At 44.8% G+C, this 21,667-nt stretch overlaps 1 protein-coding gene across 1 annotated transcript in view; it reads right to left on the bottom strand.

Annotated features, from left to right (window-relative positions):
• The window catches only part of pdss2 (prenyl (decaprenyl) diphosphate synthase, subunit 2), a gene marked incomplete at its 5' end in the record, with an annotated part of 28,466 nt that extends 6,922 nt beyond the window's left edge, over positions 1-21,544 (bottom strand). The window contains 2 exons of the mRNA XM_084310343.1: positions 18,166-18,401; positions 21,541-21,544. Coding sequence (XP_084166469.1) covers positions 18,166-18,401; positions 21,541-21,544 — 240 coding nt within the window. The remainder of the gene's footprint in view (positions 1-18,165; positions 18,402-21,540) is intronic.
• Between the last annotated feature and the right edge of the window lie 123 nt (positions 21,545-21,667).

The raw sequence follows: 21,667 nt of genomic DNA, 5'->3' as shown, positions 1-21,667 counted from the left end.
ATATATGACATACATGACATACAGATAGTCAGTACTGCTACATCTATACATTTATGACATACCAGATTTGCAAATACAGTACTGTTTGTGATACAGAAGGAGTCAAGAAAAGGGAGTATATACATTTGACGTAGAAACTGTACATTGGAGGTTGGGTGGGGGGGGTTGGGTACATTGGGATATTGACAACCATACTGGGTAATTTACATTGGAGGTGGTTGGGGGGGGGGGGGGGCGGGGGGCATACTGTATAAACAAGTAACACTGTACATTGAGGGGGGGGGGGAGGAGACACTGTACAAACAAACACAATTGTACATTGAACTATTGACAAAACCATACTAGGTAAATGACTGTACATTGGAGGGGGTTGGAATGATTGGGTTAGGATATTTACAGGGGCCAGTGTTGAATTGCAGTCTCCCGTAGGTGTCCCTTGAGAGAGGTTTTGAAAGTGGGTAGTGATCCACATTCCTTTACAGCTTTGGGTAGGGCGTTCCACATTGATGTGGCATAATTGCGAAACGTGTTTAGTCCCTTATTTGAGCCGAATCTGGGTTTGACATGATTTGTGGAGCTCCCTCTGGTGTTGTGATCGTGGTATTCACTGACCTTTGGGAAGTATTTTGACATGTACATGGGTACCTTGGTCGTGTAGTGTATCTTGTAGACCAGGCCCATTGCAAGTTGTTGTACTCTGTCGTCTACTCTAAGCCATCCTAGGTTGTCGAAGTGGGCAGGGGTGAGGTGGGTTCTAGGAGTAAGGTCAAGCAGTAGTCTGACCAGTTTGTTTTGAGATGTTTGTAATTTTGTTTTTAGCGCCTTTGAGGTGCTTTGGTACCATGAGGTGCAAGCATAGTCGTAGTACCCCTGAATGAGTGCTCCTGCCAGAGTCTTCAGGGTGTTCTTGTTTACCAGAGAGGAGATCCGGTACAAGAATCGAGTTCGTTGGTTGACTTTTTTTATTACATTGGATGCCATTTTGTCACAGGAGAGATTAGCCTCTAGGATGGACCCCAGGTAGGTAATTTCATCTTTCCTTGTGACAATATTGTCACCCACTGTAACTGAGAAGCCGTCGGTCTTGCTGAGTTTGTTATTTGAACCGAAGAGAATGGACTCTGTTTTGCCCATGTGTAATGATAGTTTGTTATCAGCGAGCCATATGCAGATTCTGCCTAGTTCCGAGCTGAGGGTTTTTTCAACCTGTAACTTGTTCTTGTCAGAGACCAGCAGGGCTGAGTCGTCCGCAAACAGGAACAAGTTGCAGTCACAAGCTGACGACATGTCATTTGCATAAATTAGGAACAGTAGCGGTCCTAGTATGCTTCCTTGTGGAACACCACAGCTCACTGTGAGGGGGGGGGATAGGGTACCGTTTACCTCCACCATCTGTTCCCTCCCCTCAAGGTAGGATTGCATCCAGCTCACTGATAGACTATCAAAACCAATTGCTTTTAGCTTGTCAATCAGAATGGAGTGATTGACCGTGTCAAAGGCCTTTTGTAGGTCCAGCATGACCATGCCGCAGTATTTGCCTGCGTCCACCTCTTGTTTGATGTGGTCATTCAAATAGAGAAGGCATGTGTCAGTGGAGTGGGATGTTCTGAAGCCAGGCTTGGGGCATAATGCCCTTGAAAATGCCCTTGAAAATGGACAAAATGCCCTCGAAAATCAGTTAAGGAGGGCACTTAATGCCCCCGACAGTTTACTAATTATATATATATATTTATCCGGTAATGGAGCGTCTGTGGGAGTACGGTTCAGATGACGCGCAAATAAAAAAAAATCATTTGGCGGAGCCGGTGTTCTGCACTGGCTGCAGGCAGCCAGCTGCCAGTCAGTTTGTGTAAAAATGGCACGCACAATATAAATCAATCTTCATTACGACTTTAAAAACATAGCCATTAACATTACATATGCCTACACACATCTTGCCATAGCGTTAGGAGTTTGTAAACACAACGCACGTTTTAACTATGGTAGCCCGACGCAGCCCGCAAGCTAATACTGTAGTCAATGAAATGTCACCGTAGCTACTAGCTACTGTAGCAGAGGAGGAAATGGGAGTCTGAGAGGCGGGGTGTTTAAAGACAATGATAGGCGTTTATTCAACATCCAAGAAGGCTAACATACAACTGTGTTTTACTAACTCCAACCGGGACTATTGCCGCTTTTCCACTGCATGTTGATGTTAGAACGTCTCCTCCTAACGTTACCGGAGGCGGAGCTGATAACATTGTCTGGGCTGGTGGTCCGTGACGCTAAAATGTCCGTGGGGGACCCGGCGCCAACCCATAGATAGTTCCAACTCACCGAATTACGTAATCCACCACAGTTGCACTCAATATTTAAATAATGTTAGTCTAAATAAATGTAGACGGAAACATAATAATTTCAAGCAGAAAACGAATCTTTCCATTAAGAACTGACAATCAGGGAATTTAAACATGGTTGACATTGTTTTTGTGTGTTTATATTAAAGAAAGGAAAGTCTAGTGCTGGCTGAGCATATTGTTTGTTTGCACTAAGTTAATACTTTGACAAATGTAGCCTATATTTTTCAGTCAGTTCGGTCTTTGTGTGCCAAACATTATTAAAGGCTGTAAACACTGTAAACCTTTTATTTTATTTTTAATAAATGAGAAGCATGTTTAGATTTGAGTGTTAAATTTTTTTTAATAAAAATTAACATATATCGAACTGAAAACCGTGACCCCAAAATCGTGATACGAACCAAACCGTCCCATTTTGTGAACCGTCCCACCCCTACCGTTTATCATAAAAATGCAGTGCCCCCGAAATACAAAAAAAAGCCCCTGAAAATCAATTAAGGGGGGCAAAAAAAGCCCTTGAAAAAAAATGTTAATTTCTAACCCTGGTGCAGAGCAACACATTCAGTGCAGAGCAACACATTCAGTGCAGAGCAACACGTTCAGTGCAGAGCAACACATTCAGTGCAGAGCAACACATTCAGTGCAGAGCAACACGTTCAGTGCAGAGCAACACATTCAGTGCAGAGCAACACGTTCAGTGCAGAGAGCAACACATTCAGTGCAGAGCAACACATTCAGTGCAGAGAGCAACACGTTCAGTGCAGAGAGCAACACATTCAGTGCAGAGCAACACATTCAGTGCAGAGAGCAACACATTCAGTGCAGAGAGCAACACATTCAGTGCAGAGAGCAACACATTCAGTGCAGAGCAACACATTCAGTGCAGAGAGCAACACGTTCAGTGCAGAGCAACACATTCAGTGCAGAGAGCAACACATTCAGTGCAGAGCAACACGTTCAGTGCAGAGCAACACATTCAGTGCAGAGAGCAACACATTCAGTGCAGAGCAACACATTCAGTGCAGAGCAACACATTCAGTGCAGAGAGCAACACGTTCAGTGCAGAGCAACACATTCAGTGCAGAGCAACACATTCAGTGCAGAGAGCAACACGTTCAGTGCAGAGCAACACATTCAGTGCAGAGCAACACATTCAGTGCAGAGCAACACATTCAGTGCAGAGCAACACATTCAGTGCAGAAGAGCAACACGTTCAGTGCAGAGAGCAACACATTCAGTGCAGAGAGCAACACGTTCAGTGCAGAGCAACACGTTCAGTGCAGAGCAACACGTTCAGTGCAGAGCAACACATTCAGTGCAGAGAGCAACACGTTCAGTGCAGAGCAACACGTTCAGTGCAGAGAGCAACACATTCAGTGCAGAGCAACACGTTCAGTGCAGAGCAACACGTTCAGTGCAGAGCAACACGTTCAGTGCAGAGCAACACATTCAGTGCAGAGAGCAACACGTTCAGTGCAGAGCAACACATTCAGTGCAGAGAGCAACACGTTCAGTGCAGAGCAACACATTCAGTGCAGAGCAACACATTCAGTGCAGAGCAACACGTTCAGTGCAGAGCAACACATTCAGTGCAGAGCAACACATTCAGTGCAGAGCAACACATTCAGTGCAGAGCAACACATTCAGTGCAGAAGAGCAACACGTTCAGTGCAGAGAGCAACACATTCAGTGCAGAGAGCAACACGTTCAGTGCAGAGAGCAACACATTCAGTGCAGAGCAACACATTCAGTGCAGAGAGCAACACGTTCAGTGCAGAGCAACACGTTCAGTGCAGAGCAACACGTTCAGTGCAGAGCAACACGTTCAGTGCAGAGCAACACGTTCAGTGCAGAGCAACACATTCAGTGCAGAGCAACACATTCAGTGCAGAGAGCAACACGTTCAGTTCAGAGTAGTGTTGTCAAAAATATCGAAAAATCGATACATATCGATTCTGAATATTTAAAACGGTTTCAATACTCATTTCCCGAAATATAGATATTTAATTATTCATAAAAAAAAAATATATATATATTTTTTTTTTGTATAAGGAAGTTGCATTGTACATTTCAATACAGTAGTCCACACACACACACACATGTGTGCATTCAGTTAAGTTGGAATATGACTGTAATACAAACAGTTCAGTTTGTCAGGTACATGCAACACAGATTACAGTGTTGACATCGGTCTGCTTGAGAAAATACCATGTTCTGCAATAAAGATGATTGAAGTGAGATGAACAGTTATTTTTAAATGTGTGATCTAAAGATAAACAAAGGGTTTTAAAAGTGTTATATTTATCTTCTCTTATAGTACCAGAGAGAAGCTGAGGAGAATCAACCAGCAACAAAAGCATTTATTTGTTTTATTTTAAGATTGAACCTTTTTTCCCGTGGTATCGAAAATGGTATCGAATATCGATACTTTTCAAGGTATCGTATCGAAGTTAGAAATTCCAGTATCGTGACAACACTAGTGCACAGCAACACATTCAGATGATCAGTATAAGGAACTATATCTCACTGGAGGTGCAGTTTGACCAACTGTCAACTTCTCACCGAATGTTTAGAATCTTTACTCCAGCAAGGCAGCAGGTAACCGTGGTGACCGCTCCCCAACATTCCACGCAGGCAGTGTTAATTTTGTCAGCTATTTAAATTTGAGTTTTAGTCTTAGGGCGCGTTCGTTCACACCTACCCTGTTTGGTCTGTTTTAAGTGAACCATGGTCCCTTTAAATCAATAGTTCCGTTTTGTTTGGAGAGGTTTGAACACAAACCAAACTATTGTGAGGACCAAACAACCGAGCCATGGTCCTCTTGAAAAGTTGGGACTTGGTCCGTTTCAAAGTGGTGAGCACTGTGCGTTTTTGCTGTCGGTGTGAACGCAATCGAACTTTATATAGTACCTAATCTAGGAAGCAAAGTAGCCTACAGTGCATTGCAGTGTGCGCTCCGTAGTCAGACTCACGCCGCGCGCGTAATGACAGTATCTCTCTCGCTCTCTCTCTCTCTCGCTCTCAACTCAACTACAAATTAGGTGCGCTAAAGAAATTTGTGAACGCAAACCAAAATCAAACAATGTATCATTCTCACATTTGGTCCACCAGAAAGTCCGGACTATCCGTGGACTTTCAGATGTGAACACGGCCTTTAGTCGTGTGTCAAATGCTCCTTTTTCATTTTCATCATATTTAGTCACCTTCATTTATTTTTCGTTTAGTCAGTTGTTTTAGTCAACTACAGGTCCGAGCATTTTAGCCTTAGTCGGTTTTAGTCTCGATTTGGTCTTTTTCGTTTTAGTCTAGATTTAATCAGGGGGGAAAAGCTTCGTTGACGACCATAATTTTAGTCATCATTTTCGTTGACAAAATTAACACTGCATGCAGGTCAAAGGTACACAGCTCACTCAAAACCTACAACAAACTGACCGGGTCTGCTTTTATTTTTCATAAATCTGTAAACACACATCAAATGCCAAAACAAACACGTACCATTGACTCAGAACCATTGACTCAGTCTGTTTTATTGAAATATTCACAGGAGTAGTTTGTTTATAGTTCAGAAGTCTGATATTCAGACTTGGTCCTCAACATGAAAGGAAGTGAATGATGAGACACAATTCGACACAATTCGAAATTGGCCCCTGTAAATATCCTAACCCAACCCCCTCCAATGTACAGTAATTTACCTAGTATGGTTGTCAATATTCCAATGTACAGTTTTGCTTGTTTGTACAGTGTTCCCCCCCCCCCCCAACCCCCTCCAATGTAAATTACCTAGTATGGTTGTCAATATCCCAATGTACAGTTTTGCTTGTACAGTTGTACAGTGTTTCCCCCCCCCAACCCCTCCATACCCAACCCCCCCCCCCCACACAACCCCACCCAACCTCCTCCAATGTACAGTTTTTACATCAAATGTATATACTCCCTTTTCTGGACTCTTTTTGTATCACAAACAATACTGTATTTGCAAATCTGGTATGTCATAAATGTATAGATGTAGCAGTACTGTCTATCTGTATGTCATGTGTGTCATATGATGAATTGAAAATGGGGGACCCTGATGTAAACAAGACGAAAGTCTTTCTCTGGTCTGCATCCCCTTAACAATTGTGTGTATTGAGCTGTACTGTATTGTACCCATTCTGCAATCTGTTAATAAAGTTTTCAATCAATCAATTCAATCAAACACCTGGGAGGAATGGTGGTGTTGACAGCAGGGACAACAGTGGTCACTAGTTTACTAGTAGATGACTTTACATAGAGGTAAGACTGTTAGTTTGCTAGTAGATAATGTATTTATTATGTATTTATCATGTATTTATTATGTATTCATCATGTATTTATTATGTATTTATTATGTGTTTATCATGTATTTATTATGTATTTATCATGTGTTTATTATGTATTTATTATGTGTTTATCGTGTATTTATCATGTGTTTATTATGTGTTTATCATGTATTTATTATGTATTTATCATGTGTTTATTATGTATGCAATGCTCAACGTCGTTGAAAATAAAGATTGAATGAAAAAAAGAAAAAGATCAGGGTTATAAGATTGGACCGCAGTAGTGATGGTGTCATGAACACACAATTTAAGGTGCAGTTACTAATATTACTAATATCTAGGGCTGTCTTAAATACTTCGAAGCTTCGTTCGATGGGCATGGGATTCGAATATGAAAATAAATGTTGATTATTATTTTTCTTATTTTTTTTTTTAATATATGCTCTTTTTTTGTGTGCAAAATCAACTCTACCTCTCTTTGTTAACTACAACAAACAATGCTGTTTGTTATTTAAGATGAGGTCGGACTCGGCACTGACATATTTGTGTTTATTGTGCTGCTTTTATAAAGCCTCAAATGACGGCAAGTACAATATTTCATGAAAGCAAAGTGTTTTGTTTGTCTAAGATTTAAAAAGGTTTAAACTTTACAGCACTGACAAAGTTGAACAAAGTCCCACAAATTTTTTTTTTAATTTATTTTTATCTCGAAGCTTCGAATTAAAATCGAATCTCAGCCCGAAGCTTCAAATTCCAAAAAAAAGATTTGAAGGTCAGCCCTACTAATATCACAGTGTGGATGAACCTGTTGATTCTGGCCGATCTCGAAGACTAGATCTCTGGCCCATCACGTGACCTGCTAATAAGAGTGGTATTTAGAGCTCAGCTCAACAGATTATAGAGCACAACACACACAGTGTGCGACTGTTCCCACTGACAAATAAATGGCGAGTAACTCAACTGTTCTATTCTGAGATACGGCACATAAGAGGAAGCTAAATGAGGCTCCCGGTCTCCCTTCTCTTTCAACCAGAACACCGTGTCTCCAGATCCGAGGGGTGACTTCCATCTAACCTGACGGTAGACGAGACAGACAAATTAAAAGGAGACACCTGAATGGACGAGTGGAGAAACATAACGAATGCAGATGCTTCCCATACAGGTGTTACTGAGTGATATGATTCAGCTATTAACATCATGTTGCGGACTTTCTGTGACATAGAGCCTTCAGCGTGGCGTCCCCTACCCTCTGGAACTCTCTCCTCCCTGGAATCCGCAACGCCCCCAACCCTGGACACTTTCAAAACTGCTCTCAACACACACACCTTTTCACCAAGGCTTTTCCCCATTAGTTAGTTTAGATTAGGTTCATTATCCCTTACCTGCCCTCATATCCTCCCCTTTTTCCTTTTTCCCCTATTGCCCCCTTTCCCTAGCCCTCTTGATTGTAAAGCGACCTTGGGTTTCATGAAAGACGCTATAGAAATTTGATCTATTATTATTATTATTATTATTATTATTATTATTATTATTATTATTATTATTATTATTATTATTATTATTATTATTATTATTATTATTATTATTATTATTATGTCATGCTCTGTGGCGTGTATAGAAATGCTGGTCAGCTGACCTCGATTTTGGAAGAAGATGGAAGGGGAATAGGGAAAGATCTAAGTGACTTTGAAAGAGGGTTTGTTATTACTAACTCTAACCCATCCACAGGACACTAACCTAACCCATCCACAGGACACTAACTCTAACCCATCCACAGGACACTAACTCTAACCCATCCACAGGACACTAACACTAACCCATCCACAGGACACTAACCTAACCCATCCACAGGACACTAACTCTAACCCATCCACAGGACACTAACTCTAACCCATCCACAGGACACTAACTCTAACCCATCCACAGGACACTAACTCTAACCCATCCACAGGACACTAACACTAACCCATCCACAGGACACTAACACTAACACATCCACAGGACACTAACACTAACCCATCCACAGGACACTAACTCTAACCCATCCACAGGACACTAACACTAACCCATCCACAGGACACTAACTCTAACCCATCCACAGGACACTAACTCTAACCCATCCACAGGACACTAACTCTAACCCATCCACAGGACACTAACTCTAACCCATCCACAGGACACTAACTCTAACCCATCCACAGGACACTAACTCTAACCCATCCACAGGACACTAACTCTAACCCATCCACAGGACACTAACTCTAACCCATCCACAGGACACTAACCTAACCCATCCACAGGACACTAACTCTAACCCATCCACAGGACACTAACACTAACCCATCCACAGGACACTAACACTAACCCATCCACAGGACTCTAACCCATCCACAGGACACTAACCCATCCACAGGACACTAACACTAACCCATCCACAGGACACTAACTCTAACCCATCCACAGGACACTAACTCTAACCCATCCACATGACACTAACTCTAACCCATCCACAGGACACTAACACTAACCCATCCACAGGACACTAACTCTAACCCATCCACATGACTCTAACCCATCCACAGGACACTAACCCATCCACAGGACACTAACACTAACCCATCCACAGGACTCTAACCCATCCACAGGACACTAACCCATCCACAGGACACTAACTCTAACCCATCCACAGGACACTAACTCTAACCCATCCACAGGACACTAACTCTAACCCATCCACAGGACACTAACACTAACCCATCCACAGGACACTAACACTAACCCATCCACAGGACACTAACACTAACCCATCCACATGACACTAACTCTAACCCATCCACAGGACACTAACTCATCCACAGGACACTAACTCATCCACAGGACACTAACTCTAACCCATCCACAGGACACTAACTCATCCACAGGACACTAACACTAACCCATCCACAGGACACTAACACTAACCAATCCATAGGACACTAACACTAACCCATCCACAGGACACTAACTCTAACCCATCCACAGGACACTAACACTAACCCATCCACAGGACACTAACTCTAACCCATCCACAGGACACTAACTCTAACCCATCCACAGGACACTAACTCTAACCCATCCACAGGACACTAACCCATCCACAGGACACTAACACTAACCCATCCACAGGACACTAACTCTAACCCATCCACAGGACACTAACTCTAACCCATCCACAGGACACTAACTCTAACCCATCCACAGGACACTAACTCTAACCCATCCACAGGACACTAACTCTAACCCATCCACAGGACACTAACACTAACCCATCCACAGGACACTAACTCATCCACAGGACACTAACTCTAACCCATCCACAGGACACTAACTCATCCACAGGACACTAACACTAACCCATCCACAGGACACTAACACTAACCAATCCATAGGACACTAACTCTAACCCATCCACAGGACACTAACTCTAACCCATCCACAGGACACTAACTCTAACCCATCCACAGGACACTAACTCTAACCCATCCACAGGACACTAACTCTAACCCATCCACAGGACACTAACTCTAACCCATCCACAGGACACTAACCCATCCACAGGACACTAACTCTAACCCATCCACAGGACACTAACACTAACCCATCCACAGGACACTAACTCTAACCCATCCACAGGACACTAACTCTAACCCATCCACAGGACACTAACTCTAACCCATCCACAGGACACTAACTCTAACCCATCCACAGGACACTAACTCTAACCCATCCACAGGACACTAACTCTAACCCATCCACAGGACACTAACTCTAACCCATCCACAGGACACTAACTCTAACCCATCCACAGGACACTAACTCTAACCCATCCACAGGACACTAACCCATCCACAGGACACTAACTCTAACCCATCCACAGGACACTAACCCATCCACAGGACACTAACTCTAACCCATCCACAGGACACTAACTCTAACCCATCCACAGGACACTAACTCTAACCCATCCACAGGACACTAACCCATCCAGGAATCCGTCTCTCTAGGAATCGGTCTCGCTCCAGTCCGCCTCACTGCTCCCACTCTCTCTCTAGTATATACAGTCGGGTAATTCCTCTGATCCTTAATACTGCCAAGTATCGGCGTAACATCCGACATCAGATCAGGATCGGTGCGTCGCGGACAGATAAAGACACTTTATTACATGTGTTCAGGGACATGAAGACGGGCGACAAATGAGGCAGACATATAATCTGATTTTCATTAAAAGGTGCCGTCAGTGGTATTCACTTTGTTAGAAAAGGTGGTCTACACATTCAAATAATAGCTCTACATTCCGACAGCCGTCACCTGCTGTAGAGTGTCTGGTCAGTAACATGGGTCTCTCAGTCCCTCCACTCTGCAGTAAACAGCCATCACTGATATAGAGTGTCTGGTCAGTAACATGGGTCTCCCAGTCCCTCCTCTCTGCAGTAAACAGCCATCACTGATATATAGTGTCTGGTCAGTAACATGGGTCTCTCAGTCCCTCCACTCTGCAGTAAACAGTCATCACTGATATAGAGTGTCTGGTCAGTAACATGGGTCTCCCAGTCCCTCCACTCTGCAGTAAACAGCCATCACTGATATAGAGTGTCTGGTCAGTAACATGGGTCTCCCAGTCCCTCCACTCTGCAGTAAACAGCCATCACTGATATAGAGTGTCTGGTCAGTAACATGGGTCTCTCAGTCCCTCCACTCTGCAGTAAACAGCCATCACTGATATAGAGTGTCTGGTCAGTAACATGGGTCTCCCAGTCCCTCCGCTCTGCAGTAAACAGCCATCACTGATATAGAGTGTCTGGTCAGTAACATGGGTCTCCCAGTCCCTCCTGCTCTGCAGTAAACAGCCATCACTGATATAGAGTGTCTGGTCAGTAACATGGGTCTCCCAGTCCCTCCACTCTGCAGTAAACAGTCATCACTGCTGTAGAGTGTCTGGTCAGTAACATGGATCTCCCAGTCCCTCCATTCTGCAGTAAACAGTCATCACTAATATAGAGTGTCTGGTCAGTAACATGGGTCTCCCAGTCCCTCCATTCTGCAGTAAACAGCCATCACTGATATAGAGTGTCTGGTCAGTAACATGGGTCCCCCAGTCCCTCCACTCTGCAGTAAACAGCCATTCTCTAACTACAGTACACACCCTCAAGACCCCTACGCTCTGCATCTTCTGGCCGCCTCAGACCCACTCCTATCCGAGCTCCGGGAGGGTCATCAAAGAGAAGCCGCCTATTCTCAGTGCTTGCCCCACAATGGTGGAATGAACTACCCACCCCAGTTAGGACAGCCGAAACCCGTCCAATCTTTCACTGTCGACTAAAGACGCACTTCTTCAACCATTATCTGAAATAATAAAAAAAAAAATAAAAAAAAATATATATATATCTAACCCCAACTAACCTTACTGTCATGCACTTGTCCTAATAAACTAACCTACACTGTAGCACTCAACACTTTGATGAACATTGTTACTCAGCTGATAGTCGTACCCTTCCTGATGACTTGTCGTACAGAACTTGTAAGTCGCTTTGGATAAAAGCGTTGCAGCTAAATGACTAAATGTAAATGTAGAGGGAAAAATCGCGATTCACATTTGAGCAAGACTCGTGTAGCAGCCTTACTCAAGACGACTCAAGACGACTCCAGACGACTCACTCTCAGACGACTCGGATGACCCATATGACTCAGACAACTCCAGACGACTCACTCTCAGACGACTCGGATGACCCATATGACTCAGACGACTCACTCTCAGACGACTCGGATGACCCATATGACTCGGACGACTCCAGACGACTCACTCTCAGACGACTCGGATGACCCATATGACTCAGACGACTCCAGACGACTCACTCCAGACGACTCCGATGACCCAGACGACTCCGTGCCCTTTGGAGGAACCGGATCCGACCCGGGGAAAATATTGAGGGAACTGGAGCTTCACAACCGCAGACGCGGAGAGGACAATGTGCTTCCAGTGTTACCAGATGTGGTGTCTCTCTGTGTGTGTATGTGCTTTGGGAAGTGTGTGTGTGTGTGTGTGTGTGTGTGTGTGTGTGTGTGTGTGTGTGTAAGGTGGGGAGGGGAGGGGGGGGGGGGGGGGGTCTTTTTTTGGAAAGTATCAGATAAGCACCCCCCCCGCCCCCACCCTACTTCATTCCCAAATCCAGCCGGATCGTGTTTTGCCGACAGCTCTGCGAGGAGGTGAAACCGGAGCCACGCAGCCAGATTACTTTACCGTTTATACAAGTAGAGGCCTAGGATTCCACTCAGAGCCAGGACACATAATCCCTGCTCTCTCTCTCCCACTCTCTCCCCCTCTCTCCCCCTCTCTCCCCTTCCTCTCTCTCTCTCTCTCCCCTCCCCTCTTTCTCCCTCCCTCTCTCCCCCCCTCTCTCTGTCCCTCTTTCTCTCTCCCCCATCTCTCTCCCTGCTCTCTCTCTCTCTCTCTCTCTCTCTCACCTTCTGCCTCTCTCTCTCCCTGCTCTCTCTATCCCTCTCTCTATCTCTCTGTCTCTCCCTGCTCTCTATCCCTCTATCTCTCTCTCTGCCTCTCTCTCTCTGCCTCTCTCCCTCTGCCTCTCTCCCTCCCTCTCTCCGCCCTCTCTCTCTCTCCCCCTCTTTCTCTCTCTCCCTCTCTCTCTCTCTGCCTTAAAAACACCAGCTTTTCATATGAAAACGGTTTCACTGTCGTCTGAACGTGACGCGGTCCGGTTCAGGTCAAGACATCGTGTTTATTAAAGTATGCAGTTTTTTTTTATGCTATAAATATCTCTTGACTTTTATGTCAAATAGCCAAACGGAAGCGGCCTTCTATGTACACCCTCCCCCCTCCCCCCGCGCGTTATCAATGACTCGCGGCGAGACGAGTCTGACACGTTTTCATTCTCAAGTCGGCGTGTGAGTGAGAGGTTTCTTATTTTATTATTATTATAATTATTAATCATCATCATGATCATCCTCAAGGGAAAGAGTGTGGTTTCACTTCTCCGGCTGGAAGAGACGTCGGAGGCTCGGTGAGCGAGGCGGCTGAGACCTCATTGCGGCTTCAAGCTAAAGTGTCCTAAAGGATTTTTTAAAAGCCAAACACCGACGTATTCCTTAAATGCTTCTTTGACGTTTTCCAAATACGAGAAGCGACCGGGGGGGAGGGGCGGCACGCCGCTCGCTTATGTCATCCTTTTGGGAGACGAGACTTTCTTTTTTTTTCGTCTTCAGATTCCCGTTTCGACTACCGGAGACTTAAACCCTAGACAGCGTCCGCTGAATAAGAAGGGGGGAGGGGGGCCGGTCTGGGCTGCGCGGGGGAGAGGGGGGTCACGGTTATTTTGATACAGGGCGGGGGCAAACCACATTCTGACGGCAGAGCGTGCCGACAGATCCTGTCAGCGAGGGGGTTTACCGGGGTACGCGTTAAAAAAAGACATCATCTGCGGTGTGTGTGTGTGTGTGTGTGTGTGCTCGATGCTCCCGAGCGCACCTCTCCGTCGGCGTGAACGGGGAGAACGCCCGCCGACGTCGGGGATTCCTCTCCGTCACACACACCGCCGGACCACAGAGTAGGCCGTCAAAATGTCTGAGTGTCCAAGGTTTGTCTTGTTGTCCCTGCGTGTGAGGAGATGACCTGTTGTCTTCTGGCCTCGTCTCTACTAGCCAGGGTTTAGCCGTGCTGTGGCCTCGTCTCCACTAGCCAGGGTTTAGCCATGCTGTGGCCTCGTCTCCACTAGCCAGGGTTTAGCCGTGCTGTGGCCTCGTCTCCACTAGCCAGGGTTTAGCCGTGCTGTGGCCTCGTCTCCACTAGCCAGGGTTTAGCCGTGCTGTGGCCTTGTCTCCACTAGCCAGGGTTTAGCCGTGCTGTGGCCTTGTCTCCACTAGCCAGGGTTTAGCCGTGCTGTGGCCTTGTCTCCACTAGCCAGGGTTTAGCCATGCTGTGGCCTTGTCTCCACTAGCCAGGGTTTAGCCATGAGGTGGCCTTGTGTCCACTAGCCAGGGTTTAGCCGTGCTGTGGCCTTGTCTCCACTAGCCAGGGTTTAGCCGTGCTGTGGCCTTGTCTCCACTAACCAGGGTTTAGCCGTGCTGTGGCCTTGTCTCCACTAGCCAGGGTTTAACCGTGCTGTGGCCTTGTCTCCACTAGCCAGGGTTTAACCGTGCTGTGGCCTTGTCTCCACTAGCCAGGGTTTAACCGTGCTGTGGCCTTGTCTCCACTAGCCAGGGTTTAGCCGTGCTGTGGCCTAGTCTCCACTAGCCAGGGTTTAACCGTGCTGTGGCCTCGTCTCCACTAGCCAGGGTTTAGCCGTGCTGTGGCCTTGTCTCCACTAGCCAGGGTTTAGCCGTGCTGTGGCCTTGTCTCCACTAACCAGGGTTTAGCCGTGCTGTGGCCTTGTCTCCACTAGCCAGGGTTTAACCGTGCTGTGGCCTTGTCTCCACTAGCCAGGGTTTAACCGTGCTGTGGCCTTGTCTCCACTAGCCAGGGTTTAGCCGTGCTGTGGCCTAGATGGATGTTTTATTTATTTTATCACTTGTAGGCTACCATAGCGCAGGCTCATGACAGCAACGTTACGTTAGTGACTTGGTTGAAACGTGATTCCAGAGTGATACCAAGTGGAAGGAAAATATATCCAGTGCGTATGGCAGGCATCCTCGAAATTCTCCACCGTCTCCTCTGCAAGCAGTGCTCTGCCTGTCTGTGTGTGTCTGGCTACTCTGGTCCAATCACATTCAGCGTCCCATCAGCTAGGGATGTCCCGATCCGATCACGTTTTAAACTTTTTTTTTTATTCAACAAACATGACCATGTTCACGTCTTAAACTCATACTGAGGCCTTAGTTTTGGTTTTAAATTGCATATCATCATTAATTTATTTATTGTCACACAGAGCAGAAGAATTTTGCCAAAACAAACCAATAGTATCCAGCTGCAGAACGGCAGACCAGCCACACTCTCAGACCCAAATAATTTTTTTTTAAATTTTTTTTAATCCCAATTTCTCACATTACATTCACCCTGAATGTTGACGTTATCCAGGTGAAAAGTTAACTTCATAAATCATTTGATGTATACTTAAATCAAAGGAAATGCGTTTGAGTCTGAGAGTGTGGCTGTTTAGCCGTTCTGCAGCTGGATACTATTGGTTTGTTTTGGCAAAGTTCTTCTGCTCTGTGTGACAATAAATAAATTAATGATGATATGCAATTTAAAACCAAAACTAAGGCCTCAGTATGAGTTTAAGACGTGAACATGGTCATGTTTGTTGAAGAAAAAAAAAAAGAAAAAAAAAAGGAAAAAATGATCGGATCGGGAAATATCGGTATCGGTCGATATTCAAAATCACATGATCGGGATCGGATCGGGAGCAAAAAAACGTGATCGGGACATCCCTACCATCAGCGTTTCTTCCCCCCCACCCACAGTCTGTGAATCAGAGCAGAGTAGGGCGGGTTTTCACGGAATGAGTGTTGTCTCTTTCAGCGGGTCCGAGTCAGAGCGAGTTGACAGCGCATCTACAGGTAGTCTAATCTGCAGGTACTGTACCTAGTAACCTCGTTCCCAGTTTTACAGCATCTCCGTGAGATAAATGTAGCTAGTAGCCTAGTTTCGCCAGCAGGCAGTTAGTAGAAAAATATGGCATGCTCATCATGCTGAATGGACTGAAAAATATGCGTGCATCCTCCCAGCACCAAACCAGTGCCTAATTATGCCAAGAAACGGTAGCTCTTGTGAAGAGTGGCATATTTGAAACGCCACTACGAAACAAAACAGTTATTTTGATGCAGCCTTGCCTACACTGGCTTCCTATTCAAGCCCGATCTGACTTTAAAGTGCTACTCCTCACCTACAAATTTTTTAATGGGCTTGCACCGCTCTATCTATCCGATCTCATCTCCCGATACTCGACCGCTCGTGCTCTGCGCTCACAAAATGCGGGGCTTCTATCGATTCCTAGGGTTAAAAAGAAATACGCCGGCCACAGAGCCTTTGTCTACCGCGCTCCCTACCTGTGGAACAAATTACCTGCCGTCATCAGGGGCGCCTGCTCTGTCGAAGCTTTTAAATCCCTGCTTAAGACCCATCTTTTCTCTCTCTCCTTCAACCTACCCTGATCTCACCTGGTCGGGGACTGACCTTTAGATTAATCTGTCTAGTTTAGTTAGGAAGTTTATTTTCCCCCATGTCTGCTTTTTTGCAGCACCACAAACATGGGAACTCTCTAACTCCTCCCCCCCTCTCTCCTCCACACTGCCTGTGGAGCATTTTTCCCTATTGTTAGGTTTTAGTGAGTTTTTCCTTACCTTCGCGTGGGGTATGTCTGGGAGTGCTTGCATTCTTTCATTTATTTGCATTTATTTAAAATTTGTTGGACCTTATGGTGTTCTTGTTCTGTTCTTGACTTATTGTTATGTTTTCTTCTTGACTTGTTTAAAGAAGACTTGTACGGCCCATGGGGACATTAACGTGTGTTGTCGGGCCTTATAAATAAATTTGATTTGATTTGATTTGATACGATATTATCACGATACGATGGTCACGATATGGTAGCATTGCGATTCAAAATATATTGCTATATGCTGAGTATTGCGATATTAATATTGCGATTTATTACCCTTTTTCAACTGCAAAGTAAAACTTTGTCAACACGTTTTATCTAATAAAATACAGTTTTCAGTCTGTTCATCTCACTTCAATCATTTTTATTGCAGCAAATGGTATTTTCTCAAGCAGACGGATGTCAACACTGTAATCTGTGTTGCATGTACCTGACAAACTGAACTGTTTGTATTACAGTCATATTCCAACTTAACTGAATGCACACGTGTGTGTGGACTACTGCAGGGGTTCCCAAACTTTTCAAGCCGGGACCCAGAAAATAAAGGCGTCAGAGAGCCGCGGCCCAATGCACATCGTCAGGCTTTTTTTTCTTCTTTTTTTTTTGCCAGGCGACCGAAGTTAGTTCAAGTTAGTTATTCATTTATATGTGCTATTTATGAGAGGGCTAACTTGTTGCAAAATAATAATGATAATAATAATAGCCTCATTAAAATACTATTGTTGCTTCGTTTTCAGCGTTTTATGTGCATAATCTGTTATTTAGTTTGAAATGTTCGTTGAAATAAGTAGATTTTTCGTTTTTGTTTATTTATTAAGTTAATATAAAACCATATAGTCACATTTTAAAATACAATAGAATAGAATTTTAGAATACAACTAGAAACACTGTCCTGGCCTGCTTCTAAGTTCAGTGACCTGACAAAAAAAAAAGAAAAAAGAAAAATGTTTTTAATTTTTTGGAAATCATCTCGCGGCCCTCCCGTGGCTGCTCGCGGCCCACCTTTGGGTCGCGACCCCGACTTTGGGAACCACTGGACTACTGTACTATTACAGGTATTGAAATGAACAATGCAACTTCCTTATACAAAAAAAAAAAAAATATATATATATATATATTTTAAATAATTTAAAAAAATCTATATTTCCCCCCACCACTACAGGATACCTTGGTGTTGTTCAGCTGGGCCAGGCCGGTGCAGGCGTTAGCCAGCAGGAAGTCTCCGCTGAGGACGGCTATCTTGTTGCCAAACTGCATGTCCTTCAGCGGGCCGTCCTGGGAGCTCCACTCCTTCAGGTCCACGATGCCGCGGTGCACCAGGAAGGCCGTGTGGATCAGCTCCGTGATCTCAGCCAAGTTCCGCTGGCTGAGGGAGAGGAGGGGAATAACAACAACATTTAGATCTTTTTAATAATGAATTATTATGAATGAATCTTTATTTCGAACATGATTAAAAGAATAAAAAAGAAAAAAAAGACAAACAACGAAAAATATATATATCACTGTTCGAAAAGGAGTAGGAAGTAGGGATGTCCGATATTATCGGCCTACCGATATTATCGGCCGATATCGGCATTAAAATGTGATATCGGAAAATATTGGTATTGGTTTTCAACAAATTATTATAATTTTTTTACATTTCTATAACCTTTATTTACCCAGGCAAGCAAGTAAGAACAAATTCTGATTTTATTTATTGTCAAAAGTATGCATAATGTTGTGTTAATTCCACAACAAGAGATATGTAATGTTAATTACCTGAAATTATTCAATTTTGGGGGGGGGGTGGAAACCCTGCATATATCGGTATCGGTTGATATCGGTATCGGAAATTAAGAGTTGGACAATATCGGTATATCGGTATCGGTAAAAAAGCCAATATCGAGCATCCCTAGTAGGAAGTCAAGTCAAGTCAAGAGTCAAGTCAAGAGTTTTATTTGTCACGGCATACAAGTATACAATGAAATGCGGGGGGTCTTGCCCGCAACGATTGTGCATAATACATTAGTAATCTATAATAAGAATCCAATAGAACGACATTGTGCAATAAAACAAGTAAACAAAGTAGGGCATATCGGTACATGAGTTATTTACAGAGCATGGTAGGACATGCTAGGTCCTGAGGTAGTGCAATACACTGTTAGCTACGGATGAGGCACTGGGTCTTTATGTACACTGCTATACAATGCTATACTATACAATCTCAAGTTATACTATACTATTCTTAAAGTGACCTTTCCTTTTGTAAAGTGACCATAAGTGTGAGCGTGTGCAGCATGAGTGTGTGTGTGCTCATGTTAAAGTGGTTGCTAGTGTGTGAGTGTGTACAGTGTGTGTGTGTGTCGTGTGTGTGCTCATGTGTGCTTGTGTGTGGAGAGTTCAGTGTTCAAGGCTCTGATGGCCTGGGGGAAGAAGCTGGGAAGAAGCCTAAGCTTATCATGCCCTATACCCACTATCCGCCACTTCCAAGTGGGAACATTAATTAACACTTAAAGAGCTCTTTTGAAGGCTATCTACAGTAAATCTGCGGCAACACTCTCGTAAACAATCTTTTAAGTCACTCCACTTTGTAAAGGTGGGGAAAGGTTGCCATGTTTGAAGACCTTTTTGTTATTGAAGTAGCCATCTATATTTGATAGGTTGGACGCTGTTTCTTTTTCTTTTTGTCTTTATAATTTATTATTCTGTATTATTATTGTTTGTTATTCTCCTGTGAAGTTATGTTTTTTGTTACTGTGGTTATTGTGTTGTCTTGTTTCATGTAATTAATAATAAAAAATTTGATCAAAAAAAAATAGCTCTTTTGACAAAAGAAAAAGTATTGTCATATATTTTTTCAGGAGGCAAAATGGCGCCTGCTTTTCAGGAGATTAGTTTAGACTTTTATACCTATTCTTATGTCTGCAATTTATGCATTGTTTTTTATTGTCAATTGTGTGCTGATTTTATGCCTATGTTCATTTTATACGAATTGCTGTGGTGCACCCTGGACTGCGGTCCATGTGTGAAGAAGAGTACTATATAGCTAGTTATTAATATTTATTATTGTTATATTGTAGAAAAGTGTGCATTGAAATGTCTGTGTAAAGTCTCGACGACAATTGAAAATGAGGGCGACCTCAATTGTCTTTTCGAGAATAAATAAAGGATTGATTGAATTGAACCAGTAACTGATGGGTTCAGATAAATGTAGTAGAGTAAAAGTATTAAGTTCCTAAAAGTAAAATACTCACATATGAAGTACAAGTACAGTAGCTCCAAATTATACTTAACCCTTTCACTGCCACACTACCAAAATGGTTAACCCTTTCACTGCCACACTACCAAATGGTTAACCCTTTCACTGCCACACTACCAAATGGTTAACCCTTTCACTGCCACACTACCAAAGTTTTATTTTTATTTTTTATTATCTTTTCCCCCCCTCCTTTTTCCGATTTTTCTCCCATCCCACTGTTAGTCGTTATGCAATTCCCAACCCCCTTGCCTTCCTGGTTGTTGCGCACTCCCCCCTACTGTTGGTCCGGGAGGCCGGAGACTGTCACATCATATGCTTTCCTCTGACCCATGTGCAGCCAGCCGGCAGCCAGCCTGGCAGCGCAGATTCTCACCGGAGAGTGTAACATGTGGGAGGCCGCACTACCTCCCTCCAGATCCTACCCTCGCTGTGCAGGCGCCCCGACCGAACTGTAGGGTCGCTGTCCACAACGCCCAGGACCCACCCATCAGCTTTCCCACCCCTAACACTGCCAATTGTGTTAGTATGAACGACCAGCCCAAGCTGATAGCAACGCCGAGAGCTGGATTCGAACCCAGCGTCTCCAGCGTTGATGGCGAGCGCCTTGCCCACTACACCACCTAGCCGCCCTCACTACCAAGGGTTAAGTACAGTACTTGAGAGTAAAAAAATACGTAGTTACTTCCCAACACAGAAAAACTCAACTCCTCTCAGGCTACTTTCTCACATTTTCTCCAAACCGTATCCTCTAATAATGAGTCGTCTCCTCCGAGGGTAAAGGACAACGCAGACGCGTCGCGGGCCGAGGAGCCGCCAGGAGGCTATAATCAAATGTTGATTCAATCATCGCCCGGGGGGATAATTAAGCCTCCGTATGGAAGACGGCGGGGGGGGGGGGGGGGGGGTGCAGCGCCGCGGCCGCGCGGGAGATCCATCCAGACGGGGTCGGCCGCGCTGATAGCCACTTATGACCGTCTTTCAGTCGCCGCCGCCGCCACGAACCTGATGAGGCGGTCGCCCCGTTCCGACCCCCCCCTCCCCCTCCCCCTCGCCCCTTCCCTGTACACACACACACACACACACACACACACACACACACACACACACACACACACACACACACACACACACACACACACACACACACACACACACACACACACACACACACACCACACACACACGTCTGGAAGCCAGGTAATGTGCATTCGAAGTCGCGCCCCCTCCCCCCCCCCCCCCCACCCTCCCCTCGAAAGGTGTTATTAAAATTCAATAATGTCGTCTATTTCGCTTCTCAATCACACCCATTGTTCCGCGAGACAGAGCGGAAGGAGAGATGCTTCCGATGGCCAAAAGTTATGGCGGGGGGAGGGGGGGGGGGGGGGGGCGTGCGTGGAGGGGGAGGGGAGAGACTTGGAGGGGGGAGGGGGG

Source organism: Notolepis coatsorum (assembly GCF_963971535.1).
Source record: "Notolepis coatsorum genome assembly, chromosome: 3".
Lineage (NCBI taxonomy): Eukaryota > Metazoa > Chordata > Actinopteri > Aulopiformes > Paralepididae > Notolepis > Notolepis coatsorum.
Note: the sequence above shows the minus strand (reverse complement) of the source record. Positions and strands in the feature narration are given on the sequence as shown.